This window comes from Brassica oleracea, chromosome C6, assembly GCF_000695525.1.
Source record: "Brassica oleracea var. oleracea cultivar TO1000 chromosome C6, BOL, whole genome shotgun sequence".
NCBI classification, from domain to species: domain Eukaryota; kingdom Viridiplantae; phylum Streptophyta; class Magnoliopsida; order Brassicales; family Brassicaceae; genus Brassica; species Brassica oleracea.
Genome location: NC_027753.1, coordinates 18,089,571 through 18,110,703, shown reverse-complemented (window position 1 = coordinate 18,110,703; position 21,133 = coordinate 18,089,571). Strand labels below are relative to the sequence as shown.

The following is a 21,133-nucleotide window of genomic DNA, read 5'->3' as shown; positions in this document are numbered from 1 at the left end:
AGACCTTTATCCATGCTACCCATTTGGGTGAGAAACCTAGTTTCAGTTGAAGTGCTTCTAGGAATGACCATTGGACTCTATTGAAGGCCATGCTCATATCGGTTTTATGGCAACAAACTTAGCTTTACAACTTGGATTGGTTCTCAAAGCGTGAAAGACCTCATGTGGTACAAGAATGTTGTCCGTGATTAATCGTCTAGCCACAAAAGCTGATTGAGTCTCCGATATTAATCTGGGCAGGCAGCGCTTAAGCCGTTTACTCAAAATTTTTGAGATGATCTTATGGCTTACATTGCAAAGACTTATAGGCCGGAAGTTGGTCATTTCAACGGGGTGCTCCGTTTTTGGGATAAGGCAGATGTTCGTCTGGTTTAGTCGAGGGTCAAGGACATTGAATTGGAAGAAGTCCTTAACCGTTTGCTGCATCACTTCGGCTGTGATTCCCCAATACCTTTGAAAGAAAAAACCTGTCTTGCCGTCGGGACCAGGAGCTTTCTCTGGGTTTATATCGAAAGCTGCCTGACGAATCTCATCATTTGATGGAGGTTTTGTTAACGCTTCGTTCATAGCCGGGGTGACTTTCTCGGTGATGTATTTGAGGTATTATGTGAAGTCCGAGGGAGAGGACGATGTAAAGAGGGTCTGGAAGTACCTCGTTGCCTCTGCTTCAATTTCCTCTTCTGTCTCTGCCCATAAACCGCTTGCCTTGCGTAGCTTTGTTACTCTGTTTCTGGCTCTCCGCTGCTTGGTGGTTGCATGGAAGAACTTTGTATTCTGGTCACCTTCTCTTAGCCAAATTGCCCAGCTTTTTTGCTTCCAATACAGCTCCTTGTCTCTAAAAGCCGTGCAAAGACTCCACTTGAGGCTTAGGATTGCTTCTTGGGAGAAATCGTCCTCGGTTTGGGCTTGCTCAAGCAGATCCTTTATGTCCTCTATATTTTTTTTGGCATTTGAGTGGTTGTCACGTTTCCATCGAGAGATAAACTTGCGACATTGGGCGATCCTTTCGTATAAATCTTCTTTGTTGAAAAGACATGGATCGTTTCAGCCATACAGCACAGTGTCGCGGAATCCATTTTTACCGATCCATCTCTTGTCAAATTTAAAATTTCTCTTGCCAAGCTTTTTGCGAGATAGGAAGCGGGTGAATATAGGTCTGTGATCACTACCCCAAAGTCGCATATACTCCACATTCGTGTGGGAAAAGCAGTGGTGCCAATCTCCGTTTCCAACTGCATGGTCCAGCCTGCATTGGACTTTCCCCGAAGCTCTATTGCCCACCCAAGAAAGGGGATTTCCTTTGTATGGAAACTCGATCATCCCACAGTTGTCGAGCATACATTTAAAAGGGAGGAAAGATGAGTCTGGGCGTTTTCTACCCCCTTTTTTCTCTAAGTTGTTGGTTATCTCATTAAAATCTCCTAGCATCAGCCAAGGGCCAGACCTCGTTAAGCTCATACGGGTTAGGCGTTCCCATATACAAAAGTGATATAGACTTTGTGTCCTTCAATGGTGGCTTCAATATCAATCATACGATTATTGGAGAAAAGGACAGTAACATCAAAAGAGTCTAAATAAAAAAGTGCTAGTCCACCGCTTCTTCCCTCGGGTTCCACGGTGAACAATTTATTATAACCAAATTCAAACTGAAAATCTTGAAGAAAATAATAATTGTTTTTTGTTTTTGAAAGAAAAAGAAAAGAAGGAAGAAAACAGCGATGCAATTCCCGGAGATGTTGCTTTGTCAGATAGGCTCCGGCGCCCTGACATTTCCATGCTATTGCACTCATATCTTCTTACTGGGTGGTTTCTGGGACACCACCAAACCTGACAGGGACACATATTTTTTGCGTGAAGCAGAAGGAAACACCTCAATACGAGGGACCTTAGACGAAGTAGATGATGGGCGTTTACCCAGTGTAGTATTCTTCTTTGGGGAAGCGCGGCCACCGAGAGCCTGTAGTTTCTTGGATGCACTCGCTCCTTTTATATCAAGAGACCGGGGGGCCTTCTTCTTCAGTAGGCCTTTTGGGACGTAGGCATCCAACCCTGACGCATGCGCGACATCTTGAATATAAGCGGCTATCTTTGCAAGTTCCAATTGCTTGCTCGTAGATGCTGCTTTCTTTGTCAAAACATTTGCTGGAGAGAGCTGAAAAATGGCCTCAATTTTTTCTGCATCAGCAAGGTCAGGAGAATCTCCAAGAAGATCGTCATTATCCAAGTCAATCATATTCTCATCTACATTATTTTCAGCCATCATTTTCTCAGCCATTTAAAGACGTTCCGTTTCCAGAACTAGGTTATCAACCTCAGCAGATTCAAGCTCAGTTAGAGGAGCATCTAGGACCTGATCTAGACCTTCTTTTAAATCAAGAATAGCATCATCTTGTTCCAATAAAAAGGTTGATCATACCTTTTGACTTGAGGTGCGTGGGCTGGCTTTACGGGCGAAGTCAGGATGATTCCTTGGTTCGCACGGACCAGGGGCCGGGGAGTCTTGTGCTTTGGCGAAGGTGGTCCGGTGGCAATGGATTTGCCTTTGAGGCGTCGGGTCCTTTCCTCCTCTGCCATTGCAACATCAACTTCCTATCGATGGGTTTCAAATATTTCTCCTGATTCCAGGGCTACACGGTTGTCCGTGATAGTCTTTTGAGAGTCAAAAGTAGCTCTAGATCTTTCCATACGTTCGTCCTCTTTCTGGCGAGGTGCTAGGTAATTGCTTGTTCTGTTTCTGTGTTCTCCAGAAAAGCGTCGTGGTCGCCATCAACGGAAGGTTTGTGGCTTGGGCGGGACGTCTCCTTGCGAGAGGTGTTCCGTTCAGAGTGATTTGGGTTGCGTCCTCTTTGTGATCCTTGCAGTTCCTTCCTCTTAGATGGGTTTTCCAGACGGCTCCATACTTCCCTTCCATGCTGAGTGTAGTGGTTCTCCTGTCTACTCGAGCTTTTGTGATCTCAAGCATGAGGATCGGTGACTCGAGCTTCACGAGGTGGATAGGACGAGGACACACTTCTCCTTCTTTTCTCCTCACGGTTGAGCTCGCTATATCTCGAGGTTGCCGAGGGACTAGGATGTCTCCCATTAGTAGGGGAGTGGGCTCGCTTTAGCGGATTCCGAGAGGTAAAACCTTGAGAGCCTTGAATAGGGAATCTTGACCGCTCATTGTTCTCCAGATTTTCCAGTCGCAGCTTCCTCTTGAGCTCCCTTTCCTCTGGTGCCAACAGGGGGCAGGTATTTTCATCATGAGAGATGAGGTTGCAGGTGAAGCAGTAACGTTGGAGACCATCATACGTTAGCGTTACTTTCCCGATGTCTCCACTTGGGAATCCTATTCTTCGTTCAAATTGTAGGGGTTTGTCCGCGTCGATGGAGACTTGGATTCGCGCCTTTTTTTTCATTGACTAAGAGCTTTTGTCCAAGTGCATTAGCAATCTCTGTGAAAGTTTTGTCATTCCAGAAATGAACTGGGACTCTTGTCACTTTTATCCAAAACGGGATCGTGTTCAAAAAAGTCTCGCTAGTGAAAGGTTCCCAACGTTCCAGCGCGAAACTCCACTGGTTGAAATGACAGGGGCGCTTATTTAGGACCATCTGCAAGTCCTCTTCTTTGTCAAAATCGAATTGGAAGCAGCCATTCCTGAGGTTCAGTCCACGGACTCTTCCCTCTACCTTCCAGATTCGGGGGCGAGGGAGAAGGTTGATCAGGGCATCGATGCTTCTTCCACGGATGTGGAAAACACGTCCAATGAGCGTGAGGCGGAAACGCTCCTTGACGTCATTGAGATCACACTCCAGTATGCGTATGATATCATCTTCCAATTGAGGGGTCTTACGATCTCCATTGGAGGAGACTCTGTTGCGGATCAAAAGTGATGATTGACTCATGGTGATGGGTAAAACTGTTGTAACTTAGCAAACGCTAGAGAGAGAGCGAGTTGAGATCTAAGGGACTATTGGGCTGCGGTGAGAATCCGAGGGGTGAAGAGCGGAAGTTTATAGTAGGGGGTGGCTTTAGGGTTTTGTGGAGGACGGTGAGGGGATCTCGACTGAAAATGGAAAGCGAATATTGAGAGAATATTTGGTTACTTGGCAAGGAAGCCAGAGGGTGAAACGACAAGACTCGCTGTGAGAAAAAAACCGAGAAAAAACAGAGAGATCACAAGGAGTGTAGCTTAGTCTCCCTTGTGATTTTGGAGGCCGGCGTGGTGTCTCAGATGGCCGGTGAGAGAGCGTCAGAGGCGGGGAAAGTTTAGGGGAAAGCTATATATGGAATGTGATCCATCATTTTAATATTCAACTCTGTATTACCTTCTACCATGTGATGGGAATCTCGGGGTTGTAGGATTCTTAAACAGTTTGGTATTGTCTTCATTTATGTCAAGTTGCAAAATTTTAATAGTGGCTTTACCAGAATTTTTCAGCGTTTACGATTAGTTCTGCAGATTAATCTTTCTGTAAATTACAATAAAAGATTGATTCAGATCACAAGATCGTAGACACAGGTAATTGAATCAAAATTAACAAATAATCTATGTACAACAATTACACTGAAGGAAGAAAGACAAAATCATAAATGTATCAATTTATGGACAAAACCATTGAGGATCATATCTCACCTATTTCCTACTATTGCTACCTTCAAGCTGAGACGTCAAAATATATAAAAAATTATATGTATTACAATAAATTAGATAATTAAAATCAAAATGTCTAACCTAATAAAAGTTAAAACCCAGCAATGGTAGGGGATCTAGAGTCATAGCTGACCTTTTTGACGGAGTTGACAGAGATTCAAAACCTCAAGAATAGATTTCGAGATAACATATATTAATTTAAAAATAAACTAAAACAACAGATGATTTCGGTTTTTTTAGCCAACTAATTTATAATTGGAAACGGCTAATTCTTAAAAATAGTTTGTGAAAATTAACTTATAACTAAAGAAACAATTGGAAAAAATTTAGAAAATACAATCCGCGCGTAGCGCGGACAAATGATCTAATCTTTTTAGAATTAGAAAAAAAATTGTTTAGAATGTTAGTTTGACAAATAAAAATTTGTATTAAAATAAATCTATTGGAACCTAGCAATATTTTGAACGGGAGAGTCCAAAGATTTTTTCAACGTGGTTTAAATAATATTAAAGATTATGTTGCTAATAAGAAAATTCTAATTATATAATAAATTGTATATAATTATTCATTAAGGATATCATAGAATTAACCGCCCTAACTTTTAATGTGGAAGCTCTAATGGGAAAAATCACTGTGGTTTAGCTAATATTAAAAATTATGTTGTTAATAAGAAATTCGAATTATTTAATAAATTATATATAATTATTAATTAAAGATATCATAGATTTTAACCGAGCTCGAATGCAAAAAATCATTTCGCAAATAATAATAAATATTTTGAAAGAAAATGAAAAATTTAAAGTGGTCATCAATCACAATGTAACTAAATCGTAATAGTTGATTATAAAATATCTACAAAATAACTAAGTCGTAGTAGTCGATTATACTTTTACGTTCATTTATATATAAATTCTACAATATTTTGTAACTCTATGAAAATAAAACAAATTATTGTTTGGAAGAATATTAAATATAATGATTTGGAATGGTTTATTATTCAATATTGGGGTATACATGATTATGTTAATTCTTTTGAACCGAGTCACCATTGCTTTTTGTTCTAACTATGCTAAAATAAGATTAACTCTTAATTACGTTTAGTCTAATTTTTCTTAAATCTATAAATATATTTTTAGAAATTATACAAAATTTGAAAATATAAAAAATATTTGTATCGTAAAATATTATTTCCTTTTTAATTCAGTCTCACATTTTGAATTATTTATTTGGTTTTAAATAAATCATAAGCTATAACTATTGTTTTGAAAATAATATATTAGATGAGAGGTTTATGTATTTAAAATATGTTTATTGCCTTTCTAACCACTTGATCAAAAATATATTCATAATAAAAATTAATTTATTGTTGTGAAATTATGGTTTTTATATATAAATCTATATATTTTCCAGTTTATTGATATTTCTGGTTTATGTAGTTTTAGAGAAAATATAAAAGAAAATAAAAGAAAATTACATTATATATAAAATATATATTTCATATCTATAGATAATTTTTTTTTATTATTTATGTGAATTTGAATTTGTAAAGATTCATACAAACTTTTCGCCATTTTAGAATAGGCAATGGTTGGTATTAGTAGCGACCCATCTTCCAAATCGATATCTCTTTAATTTAATATTTTGGTCACCTTTTCTTTCACTTCGCCGCTTATATAGACACGTACACGCACACTCACTACACATTTACACATATTCACTTTCAATGGCGAGCAAGAGCATAACATGAAAACGAAAGTTGTGATTACCAACTACGTGCTCGTGGTGGGGAAAACAGTATGAGGGCCATAGCGGATGTGGTCAATAGAAGCTGGACTAAACCCAAGTGATGTCTGTGACTTCAAGTATGAGGGCCGCGACGCATCATATTTCGAGATCAAGACTGGCTCCATCCCTTCGTTAAAGAAAGTGCAAGACTTGCATACGTAATCATAACACACCAACAACCCTAACGAGAGGTACACTTTCAAACATGGCTACGCTGTCCAAATTCCACAAAATACTAGAAACGAGCAGGGAGGAGATGAGGCTAGCAGAAGCTCAAAGTAAAAGTAATGGTGACAACGGATATGAAGCTAGCAACAGCTCCAGGAAGTATAATAAGTCTGTGAGTGTTGCTTGTGTGTGTGATGTGTATTTCCTACTATATTGATTATGATTTATACTTTATGTTATGTTTCCTACTCTCGCTGCTTATGTATGATATGTGTGATGTCCAGTCTTTGGTTATATATATGACATATAAGTTCTAATACATATATCCAAGATTCATTTGTTCATTAATGTAAATATAAAATTGGTGAAACAAATTATAAAGAAATCAAAAATAAAAAGTAACATATATATATATACATATATTCATAACTATAATGATGATATATTGATAAGATCATAGTATGTGATCAAGAAAAAGTAAATAATATTAATTAAGCAAAAGTTGAGCAAAAATTAAGCAAATTGAGCTATTTTTGTATGATGAACATAATATATTTTGTAACCATAGCATATGATAATATGGAAATAATATGTTATTAAGAGCTATACCATATTTAATAGGATGTATTAAACGAGGATATAACATATACATTAGAACAAAAAATCACAAAACCAAAATTTATATTCTTATAATGCATGAGTTTGTATATTTCTCACACAAATGATTAGGTAATTCATTTTGAATTATAATCTTGATTTTTCTATAATAATTCAGAAAATTTAAAAACACATACATATTTTGGTTTCTGAATTTTTTAGAGGTAAATGTTTTTCAGATTTATGTAGGGTGGCTCTCATTCTCGGTTATGATGTTACATATATAGTTATTACTAAGTGTTTTGCCCGCACATGCGGAGATAATTATCTTATAATTATTTATTAATATATATTATTAATTTAAAGAATATCATTATCATTAACTTCTAAATAAAAGTATAAATTTATTAAATTATATAATTGATTATAACCACAAATAATAGTTTTCAATCCTAGGTGCATATATCTTACAAATATAACAAAAACAATTATGATTAATATGTATTATTACTTGGTTCACCATATTTTTTGTATGTATAAGCTCTACAGAAGTATGAAGTTGAAGAAATTATTTTTTTTTGTAAAGAAAGGAAGGGATTTGGTTAATGCATGTAGTGGCTGTGTGCAAACTATTACCAAAAGAAATATTATTATCTTATTTTCATTGAGGAAATCTAGGATGGTTCAAAAACAATATAAACAATCAATTATTAGTTTAAAACTTAATTTTTTTATTGGCTATAATACTTATATTTTTGAAATTATATTATTAAAAAGTCAATTTTAGTTGGACTGTTATAACTATTTTGATAGTCCAAAACTTGTAAATAATATAGGACTCTATTTTAATAGAATAGATGAAAACGATTGCCAAATAAGTAACAAATAAATAATATAGTTAATTATTAATGTATATAAACCATACGTATCGATTGTAATTTTTTTTAGTATAGTATACAAATTTATGATAAATTTTATAGGGTTTAGGATCTACGTAGGGTTTATGGTTTAGATATTGTATTTAGTTGTATTGATATGTTAGTCTAGAAACGTGTAAATTTTACAGACTGAAAGAAAAGCATATATTCACAGATTTTTAAATGTATATTACTTTTGAGTATTCGCTTGACATATATAGAAATATAATCTGGAAGCTATGCACACATACATTTCACTGAGAAGAAAACTAAAGCATTTCTTTTCAACATTGAGAAAAGCATATGTTACCAGATGCTATTTATTGAACACATATATCATATACTATTTTAATATATTGTGTAGCTGTAGATGTTAATTCTTTGAAATGTTATACTTTGAACGATAATGTAACTGGTTCATTTACAAATACATAGATTTGTGATAGCTGTGTGTATGTTTAGTTAAAATAAATAGATTTATGAAAAGCATACGTCACTGTGACAAAAAAAAACAAAAAAAAATGAAAAGCATACGTCATGTGTTTAAAAGAAAATTGTATAGTATTAAAGAATATTACGTTGTTTAGTTAAGATAAACAATATTAATATTAAAATTTAAAGTAATGGCATGACTTTGTAGATATTTTTAAAATAGAAGGGCACCTAAAAAAACCATTATATTTTAATAGTATAGATTTTAGTTTTAAATATGTGAAAACTTTAAAACTGTAATCTTCGTAGAGCAGAAAAAATATTGGTTAACATAGGCACTAATCACAAACGTGGACTTTGATTATGACATGCGGTAATTTGTTTCTTTTTATATAGGGAATCTTTTTTTCTATAACATGAAAAATAAATTTGAATATTTGTTACAGTTTCTGTCATTACAAAAGACAAAAACAGACTCATTCAAAATTCAAAATTTCAGCATGTTGTTGTTTCTAGTTACCATTTGTTTTTGTGAATAAACAAATCATGATCCTTAACGTCTCTTATTATGTTTTTTGAAATCTCCAATCTTCGGACCGTTGGGTAGGGAGGAGGAATGGGATGTTCGTGGTCCACATGAAAGCACTTTTCTAATGAAGAGATTTGATAATCTTTTATTTTCTCTATCTATTCACTCGTTATTTAGACCTGTAAATTTTGTTTCTTTTTTTTAAAAAAATTAATTGACCTGATTAAGTTGATCCCATGAAACAATCGTGTAGTTTACACAATCAAGTATATGTTTCGAATATCTGGATTTTTAAAAATATTCTTGTTCCGATCCATTTCGTTTAAATAATTCATTATCTAATCTGATTCATAGTTACTAGGATACTTAATGTCTCGATATGCAGAAAATTTTATATTTTAAATCAGATATCCAATTTCAATCTATAAATATAATAATTTTTAAAAATCTAAAATAATATATATTTTTTTAAATTTATTTATTTCAAAATTCTAATAAAATATAATAATGATATAATTTATATATAAATATATGTATATAAGGGATCAAATCAAATATCCGGTTCTAAATGTATTAGTATATGTGATTTATATCATTTTTTTACGAATAATGCATATTAGTATTTTTTTATCAAAGTATTTATTTTTTTCATAAAATTACAAATATCCGGATTTTTCACTTTGAATCTAAAATGATAACTAATCAAATCAAGTAAAAATTTTACGAGAATGTTTTGTGCAGGCCTATGTATGTTTAATAACTAATTAGCTCTCTCCACACAAACAACTTAGGGACAAAATTACCAAAAAAATACTTATGGACGAATGTATTATATTACGTTTACGTAAGAGGAACACCACGTCGTCTCTAAAGAATCGAAGTAAACGCCATGCCATTACACTCGTAAAGTCCTCTAGGTGTCTGTCGTCTTTGAAGAACTGAAGAAAACGCCAAGCCGTTTCACTTGTTACTTTTGTGCAAAGACCAAAACCAAGCCCGTTGGTAAAAGAAAAACCCCTTCCTTGGCTTATATAAATCGCGTTCGTCCCTTTACTTAATTTTTAATCAAAAGACCCAAACCAAACAAAATTCTTTTTTCGTCGTCGACGCAAATTCAAAATCCCTCTCTCTCGCCCAGTTGCTCACCGTCGCAGATCTATTCCCACCGGTGTAAAATCATCCGGCGGAGATATCAGATCTACTGTAGCAGCTACCGTATCATCAACGCAGCCTTAAGGAGAAAAGAGGAGGATGGAGAATCTGATATCTCTAGTAAACAAGATACAGAGAGCTTGCACGGCTCTGGGAGACCATGGAGACTCTAGCGCCCTACCTACTCTCTGGGATTCCTTGCCTGCCATTGCCGTCGTCGGTGGTCAGGTTTAAATCTCGATTCCCCTAAGGATTTGCAACATTCGTGATATGGATTTGGCCTAAACTTGGTTTTCACCTATATATATATATATATATATATATATTTGATCGTAGAGCCTGTACCATGTGTTAGCTTTGCAAGCCGTTTGGTATTGTGGAGTGTGGACTTGGGTTTGACTTGGATATTGTTGTCATATGAATTGGTTTTATCAAGTGTATATTTACAATCACGCATTCGATTTCCTTTGTTGCCTTTATAGAGCTCAGGGAAGTCTTCAGTCCTGGAGAGCATCGTAGGAAAGGACTTTTTACCCCGTGGGTCTGGTAACCACACTTTCTCTGCCTAGTTTTATATTTGAAATCGCTTGTGTGAAACCAAAAAATAATAATGCATTTGTGGGATACTTTGTGTTAGGTATCGTTACCCGAAGGCCACTTGTCTTACAGTTGCAAAAAATTGATGACGGAGCGCGGGAGTATGCTGAGTTTCTTCACCTCCCCAGGAAAAGGTTCACTGATTTTGGTTGGTGCAATTGTCTCATTTGTCCTTTGAGCTTCACCTTCTCCTATTCTTGCTTACCTTAATGACCTCTATAGCTGCTGTGAGGAAGGAGATTCAAGATGAGACTGACAGGGAGACCGGACGCAGCAAGGCCATTTCTAGCGTTCCCATTCACCTTAGCATTTACTCTCCCAATGGTTAGGATGCCACTTTCTAATTTTATTCGCTTTTTCCTTTTTCTTGGAATGTCATTTTCTAAACTTCTTATCATGTGTGCAGTTGTCAACTTGACACTGATTGATCTTCCAGGGCTCACAAAAGTTGCTGTTGGTAAGTCGCATTTACTCTGGAGTTTAGGTCTATTTCTCTAGCTATGGAGCATGAGGCATTAGACTTTATTCTTTACCATATGTAATTTAGCATGACACAACAAGTTTCTTTTGGTTGATACAGAGGGACAATCTGAAAGTATAGTGAAGGACATTGAAAACATGGTCCGGTCCTACATTGAAAAGGTAATAACAAATCCTTTAGTCGCAGACCCTTTTAGATTTAATCGACAGCTTATTGCCACTTTAATGTTGGTTGAGTAATGCATAGCTTTTTTTTTTTTTTTTCTGTTTTATGTTTTTAATCAAATTGCCTTGCAGCCCAACTGCATCATTTTGGCAATTTCACCTGCAAACCAAGATCTTGCTACCTCTGACGCAATTAAAATTTCCCGTGAAGTTGATCCATCTGGTAACTATTTTGCAAACCATTCATTTTCCAGCAAAGATACCCGACGCGTTATGTGGTCATGTTATACTCTTTGTAATCTTTACAGCGGAGAGAACATTTGGTGTCTTGACAAAGATCGATCTTATGGACAAGGGGACCGATGCAGTGGAAGTAAGTTGCGTTACCCTGATAAATGCTATTCTATAAGCTGTAATTACTTAGCATGAAATGCGTAACGTTTTTTTTTTTTGGAAATAGACTTGTGATATGATGTTCGAGCCACATCTTCCTAATTTCTGTAGTAACATAGTACTATATGTTTTCTCATCAACGGTTATTGTGTTCACTGCTACTTACCAAATGATGTTTTTTTTTGCTCAGATTCTTGAAGGGAAATCTTTTAAGCTGAAATATCCATGGGTTGGTGTTGTCAACCGCTCCCAAGCAGATATTAACAAGAATGTGGACATGATTGCGGCTCGGAGAAGAGAGAGGGAGTACTTCTCCAATACTACAGAGTATAGGCACCTTGCACATAAAATGGGTTCCGAGCATTTAGCAAAGATGCTCTCCAAGGTAAGGGCTATCACGAGAATGATGTAGCTTCTATATAGAACCACCATCTTTTGCGGTTGAAACAGAGTCTAACTTCAACACTTTTTGTTGTTGTTGTTGTTTGAACAGCATCTAGAACATGTGATCAAGTCAAGAATTCCAGGAATCCAGTCACTTATTAACAAAACAGTGTTAGAGCTGGAATCTGAACTTAGTCGCCTTGGAAAGCCTATTGCAGCTGATGCTGGGGTAAGATTGTGTATTTTTTGTCCTTCATTTTGTATTACTAGATATCAATGTTTATTATTTAATTACTGTTTTGGTGCAGGGGAAGTTGTACTCAATAATGGAGATATGTCGGCTTTTCGATCAAATTTTCAAGGAGCATCTTGATGGAGTGTATGTTTTTGCCATTTTTTACTGCTAATGTTTATAAAATTAAACATGAGTTGTTATAGTGTCTGAGTTGATATGACTCTTAACCAATTTATCAGTAAAAAATGTAGTGTTACAATTATGTGCCTGTGGTTGATGATGACACAGGCGTGCTGGTGGAGAAAAGGTGTATAACGTGTTTGATAACCAGCTTCCGGCGGCTCTGAAGAGACTTCAATTTGACAAGCAGCTAGCAATGGACAACATCCGCAAGCTGGTTACTGAGGCTGACGGTTACCAGCCTCACTTGATTGCTCCTGAGCAAGGTTACCGTCGTCTCATTGAGTCTTCTATAGTATCCATCCGAGGCCCTGCTGAAGCATCTGTTGACACTGTACCTGCTCTGACTTGCGTCTTTAATATAAATTGAATCAGTAACCTTACAAAGAAAACAGGCAATAAGCGTCTCTCTCTTATTATTTTCTTTGCGTGGTTTTAATATTACCAGGTTCATGCGATATTGAAGGATCTGGTTCACAAGTCTGTGAACGAGACGGTGGTACGTTCTCTTCCTCTTTTAGTAATATATATACAACGACATATTCACTCGGGTCCAATGATATAGACGGGTTGAACATGTGCAGGAATTAAAGCAATACCCAGCATTGAGAGTGGAGGTGACAAACGCGGCCATAGAGTCGTTGGACAAAATGCGGGATGGAAGTAAGAAAGCAACACTGCAGCTGGTGGACATGGAGTGCAGTTACCTCACTGTTGATTTCTTCAGGAAGCTTCCCCAAGATGTTGAGAAGGGTGGTAACCCCACGCACTCCATTTTCGACCGTTACAACGATTCCTATCTCAGACGAATCGGTAAGTCAAAAGCATATCCTTTATATATGTTATGATTCTGCTGCGGTATCTTTTATTTCTTGTATCTCACACACACAACCTTTTAACATCGGGGAATAGGATCCAATGTTCTGTCTTACGTGAACATGGTCTGCGCTGGACTGCGGAATTCAATCCCCAAGTCCATTGTCTACTGCCAAGTCCGAGAAGCCAAGCGCAGCCTCCTCGACCATTTCTTTGCTGAGCTCGGTACCATGGACGTAAGTTCTCTCCTGTCTTAAGTGAAACTAACATATGGCTAAACTAATGACTGCATTTCCAACAGATGAAGAGGCTATCGTCACTTTTGAACGAGGATCCGGCGATTATGGAGAGACGAAGCGCCATATCTAAGAGGCTGGAGTTGTACCGAGCTGCTCAATCGGAGATCGACGCAGTGGCTTGGTCCAAGTGAAACGAGCATCATCATCACATGGCGACTGTTTTGCTGGGTCCAGACCCGGAAGAGACATTTAGGTTGTATAAGACGATCTTCCCTGGAAGACGATATCATACCATGTCGTTTTACTACTACATCACAACGTTTGTTTTGCTGCCTCTTTTGTTTGTGTTCGTTTTTGGCCATCATTCAATATGCTTGAGCTCTTGATGTATGGAATATATTTGATTTGTTATGTAGAGGGGAATTTCAATCTCTTTGTGTGATTAAAATCCTTTTATTATTTGCCAGAAATATCTTCTTCTTTTTTCCTTCTATGGTGTATTATAAACTGCTTCTTCAGACTCTTCTTCTTCCCTTGTGTTGTTCTGTTGTGGTTCAAAGAGCGTTGACCGTCAAGGAGAGAATAAACCGGACCAGACCCAAAGAACCGAGAAAATGATTTGGTTTTCGATAGCAATGCGTTTTGCTGCCTTTTCGATAGTTTGTGGCCATTCATTATATCATCATTTCAGACTCTCTCTCTCTCTCCATTCTTCAGCTCAGAGAGAGAGAGAGAGAGATGGCGAGTTCCATTTCTTCGATGTCAACACGTTTTTGTTTCATCCTTAACAACAATGGTAGTCACAAACCAAACCCATGGCTCTATCAACCATCGTTAAGCTCGAACAGTCTCATATTCTATTCAAAGCATCATCCTCATCGTCGTCCACTATCTTCTTCTTCCCAGATTCCCGTCGTAGAGACTGATGAAGGCGACGACAAAGATGGCCTTACATTCAGGTACGTGAATTGTCTAAATAATGTAACTGCGGTCTGGTGTTTAGCCAAAAATGATATATCAATTGCTAGATTGTAAGCATCTTTTGGTCTCTAGCTATAGACACTAAAACTAACCTCGGGAATATGAATACAGTGGTTGCAGCGGATGCGGGAAGGAGGTGAAGGAGAATGGTTGCAACGGCGACGGACGGATTCAAGGAGGCATTGCCACTGTCCCTGGCTTCGGTTGGTGGCCCATTAAGGCTTACCGGCCTTGTCCCGGTTTCGTTGAGGCCGGAGGTAGATACCGCCGCATAGGGCAGAGCATGGATGAGGTTGCCTTTGGTCGCGGTGACTCTAAATCCTCCACCGATTCCTAGCTTTATGGCTCAGGTAAAAAATTGCAAACATATACCAGTTTTTAATTGGACTATTGAAACATATTCAGATTTTCAATTTAGAGAAAGTCTTATGTAACATTACAAAGTAAATGTTTAAATAGAATTTTGCACAAATGATGTTTAAATAGTTGTTTGAGACTGTCTTGCAGAGCAATGATCTCTTGCTTTGCTTCTATCTTGGATTGTGTTTTTCTTTTGCATCCCCAAAACAAAATTTCACCTAAAGTCGCAGCAAGTGAAATAGTCAAAAGTCTTAAGTGCAAACCAAGAAAGATCTTTCACTTTTCTCATTTGTAATCAAGAAAGTTTCCATTCAAAGACTTTCCGTCAATGTTGGTGATTTGTGGATTGCGTTATATGTAAAGCTAAAAGACCCAAGCCCAAACTTAGCCCATGGCGTACAAAACACACACACGTGCATCAGTGCATGCACGGTTTATAAGAGACGAATACATTCCATGCGTTCAAGGCAAGTGTGAACCAACACTGAGACAAAACACGAAGCACCATACACATGGTTCGAAAGTCTTCTTTTCCGACAACAAACATTATCTAATCTCTCCACGTTGCCTTCTCTTTCCTTTCTTTTTTAATGATGCTCCTGACAATTTCTCCCTGATTGGTTACATGGTCAGAATCTCGCACAAAAGAACAAAAAGTTATTGCCGACCAACGAAAAAAATACAACAATTGTATCTTCTCTCGATGTCATGTTCCACTTTTTTTTTTTTGAACAACTGTCATGTTCCACTTAAAAAAAAATATTACCATTTTTCTTAACGCGTTTTCCTTTCTCTAGAGTCTAGACTGATAACTTGTCAATTTGATGTTTCAACTGATCTTTCTCTCTTTCCGTGTTCCTGTTTTGTTAACTTCTTATTTATTTTTAAATTGTTTTTCCCTAAATGGTCGCTTCATGGAAAATTTTACATACAGAAACAACTCTTTCACAAAGTTGGATTCAATTGATACAAGATATTACAGAAAATGTATTAAGAACAACCAAATTAATTCATTATTCATTTGTTTCGAACTGTAGTATTAGCCAAAATGCAAATAGCTATGAATATTATAGATGGGGTTATGGGAATAGAAGAAGAGCAAATATTGTAATAAATACATACGTGGATCAACTTCTCATTTACGCCAGTTTTGGGTGGAACACATGAAACTTTATTTACTATACACAAACACAAAGTGAAAGATATGATTTGTTTTGTTCATCTCACCCACGCAAATATATAGGCCATCTCCTATCTAATTTAAGACATCCTCTCTTGGTAAACATTATAGAAAATAAACCCGAAAACTGTATAGAGACTAGTACCATTTTCTTGATGCAATTACTAATAATACTCCTCATATATAGAGATGATATGTATAAATATCTCTTTCTGGATATGATGAAAGGGAACTTTAGTCTGTCTTCATGTTGTTGTTGTATTTTTAAATCCCAACCCAACGAATTCAAGGGTTTTGCTCAGCAAAAATGTCCAATAGAGAAAGAACCTGCAAAGAAAATCATCAACATTAATCAACAGAACCAGAAACTTAAAAAGAGAAAGAATCTTGTTCGTCATCAAGAAGTGTTTTAAAACAAACCTCAGGGACGGTGAGTTCGAGGCGGAACTTAGGGCCGTCGTAGTGGTGGAGAATGGGACGGAAGGAATCTTCTTCGAGTGGCAAACAAACTTTCCTCGTGATGGCCCTCACCTGAGCAGGGAACCGAGACTCGCCAGGGCATTTCTTGTCTTCAAAGGCGGTGAGCTCAATGTTGGTTCCACCAAAGCTAGCGGCCTGGTAAATACCGTGAAGCTGGTGAGTGGAGTAGTTGTAGAGGAAGAGGGGAAGACCGGGAGTGATGGCTCTGACGGAGTCCCTGTATCTGGGAGGCAAACCGAAAAGCTGGCGCTTGAGATTCTCCTCCATGGTGTCGTTGTTGCAGACGAAGATGTAACCACCGATGGTCTCGTTCCTGGGAAGAGCCTCCGCGGGAGGAAGAGTCTTAAACCTCTTGTCGTTGTTGTTCTTGTGATCATCTTCCTTGTTGTTGTTATTATTCTTCTGATGATTGTGATTCTTCCTGTTCTTCTTCCCTCCTCCTCCTGCTTTCTGGGGGATCTGATGATGATCCTCATCGATGATCCCCTTGTTCTTGAAATTTAAGCCATAGCTCTTGGGAGAGGAGGAATAGATGCCCTTGTTGAAATCGCCGTTGACGTCGGAGTTGAATTTCCAGCTGCTGAATTTGTCGGCGTGGTTGAAGTTGACGTTGTTGGATGTCGGTTTTGAGCCGATGGGTCCGAAACCGTTGGAGCTCGACTTCCAGGTGTTCCAGCTAGCAGCGTTGTTGTTGTTGTTGTCGGAAGAAGCGTTATTGTTGTTGTTATGATTCGGATACTGGATGGGGTTTTTGTCGGCGGAAATGTCGAAGTTTCGACGGTCGTCGGTGCGTTTGTAGGAGGTGCTCCAGATGGAGTCGTTTAAGGAAAAATTGTGCGGCGTCTGGACTCTCAATTGATCGCTGAACTGCCAAAACGTTTGTTGATTATTGTTATTATCCATGATGACTTTTGTGTGTGTGTTTTCTACGATATTACAGATCCGACTCGTGAATGAAATTGTGAGATTTGGGAGGCTTGTTAAGTAGACAAGTTTTGGTGAGAAATAAGTAACAAAAGATTTGGTGTGTTGAAAATTTGTAAGGTTTTCATTGGAACGAGGGAGTTTATCATCTTATTTATATTCATCTTTCAACTACGAAATTTCCTGGAAAGTGAAAACCACCTTTTTCATTTATTTATTTTAATTTCCCCCAAGGTTGCGTGTGAATCTGACAAAGTTGATTAGAAAAAAATAAAATGTTAAAAATTAATATTTGTTTTTCTTTTTTGCTAAAACAATATTTGGTTTACTAGGAAACAAAGCTTCGATTGGTAACCCATTCTTTGGGAAAAAATATGATGAATTTGTTATTCCTTAAAAATGTTACCAATTCAGTTGAAATTTTTGTCAAATTGTTAATACATAGATCCCATTATATTCTTTTATTTTCCTCATATATTTGGGAATTCATGAAGAAATATTTCTTCCTCTAAATTTGACGAGGAACAAGTGGAAATTTTTAAAACATAAAAAACAAAATAAAAAATGAAGATAATTCTTAAACTGGCGCAAGATACCCAATATCAATTTAACTCCACCATGCACCCAAAACAATCTATTTACTGTGTTTTATTTTTCGTTTGAGTTTTCCTAGCCAAAACAATCTCTCTTATGCATGTTTTCGTATAATTAAATTGATTTACTGACTTTTCTAGGGCACTTGTTAAATATAGATCATTTGTGTGGTGTTTTGACATATTTAGGTTAGAAAGTTAACTTGTATAAGAAGTTTAAAACTTCATGGTTTCATTGTGCGTGTACTTTAATGCTTATTATATCTATTAAAATATGAAAACATAAGTTCATAAATTTTTTTTATCTACCATTCATGTTTAATATTCGTTCAATTCTTTCGTTACATTTTTTCTCTTTGTTCAATTTTTCTTTTCTAATTCAATTCATTAAATGAAAGTTTGTTCATGCTTTTTGTCATTCATTTCATTTATTACATAGTCACCAATTGAAGCCAAAACTAGTCTAAGTTGAATACGGATAAATCAAAAAAAAAAAGAAGCAAAATTGCCTAGAGTTATAATTTTTTTTTGTCTGGTTAATTATGTTATTACAAATTATGAGAAACTTTACATAGACGATATTTTTAAAGCCCTATGAAATCTATTTCCGACGGTACTTTTTGTACCATACTGAAAATCTTTTGTAAGCATTTTTTCTTAATTTTCTGCATAATTCGTTTTCTTTGGGAATTGAAATTCAGACTTTTTTCTGTAGAAATTGTGTCGTCTGGAATTCGAACCCCAGATTTGAGTGTAAAATTCTTTAAACTTTGATCACTTGGCGATAGTGCTTCCACATGACCAGAGTTATAACTTATAAGTCGTATTTTTGTTTAATTTAGTAAAATAAATGATATTTGGTTTTCAAAGATAAATTTGAAGGAGTGAGTGCAAAGGCGGCAGGTAGTAGTTAGATAGACGCGGTCTAGAAGAACTACAGTATTTTGAAACTTGACGTGGTTGATGATTGATTATCCATGAGAGAGAGAGGGAAGAAAGTCCTAATAAAATATATAGATTTTTTCTTATATTATAAAATATTAGTTTGTAAACTTTCTATAAATTGAGTTGATTTGTCTTATAGGCTAAGGTTTCGTGGACCAGACCAATTTTTTTTCTTCTAAAGTCTCACAAAAACGCGTTGACGAATGAGAGAGAGAGAGAGAGTGCTCTGTTCAAGCAAAACAAGTTTCGAGAGACAGTGGCCTTGATTGGCAGAACTTGTCGTTAAAAAAGTATTTTAAAAAACATTTATTAAATGCTAATATTTTCCGAATGCTCTCAATCCGATGCTCTCAAATAAAATTTTTATAAGAATATTTACATTTATAATTTATAAAATTAAAAAAAATATATAATTTATTTATTTTATTTAATAATATCATAAAATTATTTTTATATCCAGAAAATAAAATTTTATTTCTAAAATTAATTTACAATAAAAATATTTTTTAAAATAGTATTTCACATTTAAAATATCATTTAATTTGTATAATTTAATTTATATAATTTAATTTATTTTAAATGTGAAAAATTAATTTTAAAAATAGATATTTTAATTATAAAAATTATTTTAAAATAATATTTTCCGGTATAAACATAATTTTTAAATTATTAAATAAAATAAATTAATTATATATCTTTTTAATTTTATATGTTAATATATTTATGTGTATATATATATATATATTAGAAATATATTTATTAAAAATAAATATATTATATATTATATACTAATTTTTATAATAGTTTTAGATAACATATTTATATTGATATACCAATCATCCTATTAAATATTTTTGTAAAAACATACCGTTTCTGTAGTATATTGTTTTTATAGCATACTGCTACTGTTATGTTAATGATACCGACGAAGGCCAGTGTGACCGGCAGTAATACGTACTATTAGATTGTACCCGGAAGCTTCTATTGGGCTATTTTAAAGCCCATAAGTTTTAGCATTCCTTAGATTCACTTATCAGACCTACTCAATAGAGAAAAAAAAGGCAAAGAGTAATTATTTTATATTCATTCACATCGACTCTGGGAGGAAGAGATGGATTCCACAAGAACCACAACTAACGGAGGTCTAGCAGCAGTTCGAGAGGGGTTCAAGGCGGCCAGGCGGGGATGGATTTCGATACCCTACCTACCTACCTGCACTAAGCTCTTGTCTCACCTCAAGGTATCCGGCTTCAACTATCTGTTTGATTTTCTATAAAAAAATTGCCACGGTACTATGATCAAACCGTAAATTATCAAGGCTTGTTGCATGGACTGGCTATACTCTGCTCAACATAGTGGTTTAGGGTTTACTAGCTGGTTTAGAACCTAACTTGAATGTTGAAACTAATTTTTGACACGTTCCATATCTCTGTTTGAGAATACACCCTCAATGCACCTCCTCACGAATTGACTATTGCTCTTTCTCATTTGTACGTGAATCTTGTCTTATACCCACCACCTCCACCTGGAACCACCTGGAACCAGGACCGTCTAATAGCACGTGTTAGTGGAGCGGTCGAACAAGACTCGAATCTAAAAATAAAAATATATTAAAAAAAAATTCAAACTAAATATATAAATTTGGTTTAAAATTTCAATTTTTTAATGTATTCTTATAAATATAATTTATAATTCGAAGAAAAACCTCAAATATATATGATTATAAAACTATTAACTTTTAAAATTATTTCATTTCATTGTTAAATATATAGTTAATATTTTTTCTTGAACATGATTTGAGACGATCTTCATTGTCTTATCCTCCATGATTCTTTTCTTACCAGGCGATGGTTGTGTTCCAGGAAACCAAAGAAACTACACCGTGCAAGGAGATACCGTGTTAAACAAGATTATTTATCCTTCCGTATCCTCCCTTTTTTGGGATAGTTTCATAAACTTTTCATTAT

At 35.8% G+C, this 21,133-nt stretch overlaps 3 protein-coding genes across 3 annotated transcripts; 2 read left to right on the top strand and 1 right to left on the bottom strand.

Annotated features, from left to right (window-relative positions):
- Nucleotides 1-10,115: 10,115 nt before the first annotated feature.
- LOC106300003 (dynamin-related protein 1A) lies at nt 10,116-14,184 on the top strand. Its single transcript, XM_013736039.1, has 16 exons — nt 10,116-10,442; nt 10,697-10,760; nt 10,852-10,959; nt 11,034-11,135; nt 11,218-11,268; nt 11,392-11,453; nt 11,589-11,679; nt 11,765-11,829; nt 12,040-12,234; nt 12,343-12,462; nt 12,542-12,612; nt 12,757-12,982; nt 13,097-13,147; nt 13,233-13,461; nt 13,561-13,700; nt 13,766-14,184. Exons 1-16 carry the CDS (start codon nt 10,314-10,316, stop codon nt 13,892-13,894), a joined length of 1,833 nt encoding a protein of 610 aa, XP_013591493.1. The 5' UTR covers nt 10,116-10,313; the 3' UTR covers nt 13,895-14,184.
- A 186-nt stretch (nt 14,185-14,370) lies between these two features.
- Nucleotides 14,371-15,217, top strand: LOC106300005. Its single transcript, XM_013736041.1, has 2 exons — nt 14,371-14,662; nt 14,796-15,217. Exons 1-2 carry the CDS (start codon nt 14,442-14,444, stop codon nt 15,019-15,021), a joined length of 447 nt encoding a protein of 148 aa, XP_013591495.1. The 5' UTR covers nt 14,371-14,441; the 3' UTR covers nt 15,022-15,217.
- Nucleotides 15,218-16,109: 892 nt separating this feature from the next.
- LOC106300004 (B2 protein) lies at nt 16,110-17,765 on the bottom strand. Its single transcript, XM_013736040.1, has 2 exons — nt 16,645-17,765; nt 16,110-16,551 (listed from the first exon to the last, which is right to left on the bottom strand). Exons 1-2 carry the CDS (start codon nt 17,605-17,607, stop codon nt 16,510-16,512), a joined length of 1,005 nt encoding a protein of 334 aa, XP_013591494.1. The 5' UTR covers nt 17,608-17,765; the 3' UTR covers nt 16,110-16,509.
- Nucleotides 17,766-21,133: the final 3,368 nt, after the last annotated feature.

What these genes read in the sequence shown, in the direction of transcription:
- LOC106300003 (XM_013736039.1), top strand. Translation starts at nt 10,314, where the DNA reads ATGGAGAATCTGATATCTCTAGTAAACAAGATACAGAGAGCTTGCACG. An exon ending in GCTCACAAAAGTTGCTGTTG is followed by an intron (nt 11,269 to 11,391) that starts GTAAGTCGCATT and finishes TGGTTGATACAG; the next exon opens with AGGGACAATCTGAAAGTATA. An exon ending in TAGCAAAGATGCTCTCCAAG is followed by an intron (nt 12,235 to 12,342) that starts GTAAGGGCTATC and finishes TTGTTTGAACAG; the next exon opens with CATCTAGAACATGTGATCAA.
- LOC106300005 (XM_013736041.1), top strand. Translation starts at nt 14,442, where the DNA reads ATGGCGAGTTCCATTTCTTCGATGTCAACACGTTTTTGTTTCATCCTT. An exon ending in AAAGATGGCCTTACATTCAG is followed by an intron (nt 14,663 to 14,795) that starts GTACGTGAATTG and finishes ATATGAATACAG; the next exon opens with TGGTTGCAGCGGATGCGGGA.
- LOC106300004 (XM_013736040.1), bottom strand. Translation starts at nt 17,607, where the DNA reads ATGGATAATAACAATAATCAACAAACGTTTTGGCAGTTCAGCGATCAA. An exon ending in TCGAACTCACCGTCCCTGAG is followed by an intron (nt 16,552 to 16,644) that starts GTTTGTTTTAAA and finishes TTTTCTTTGCAG; the next exon opens with GTTCTTTCTCTATTGGACAT.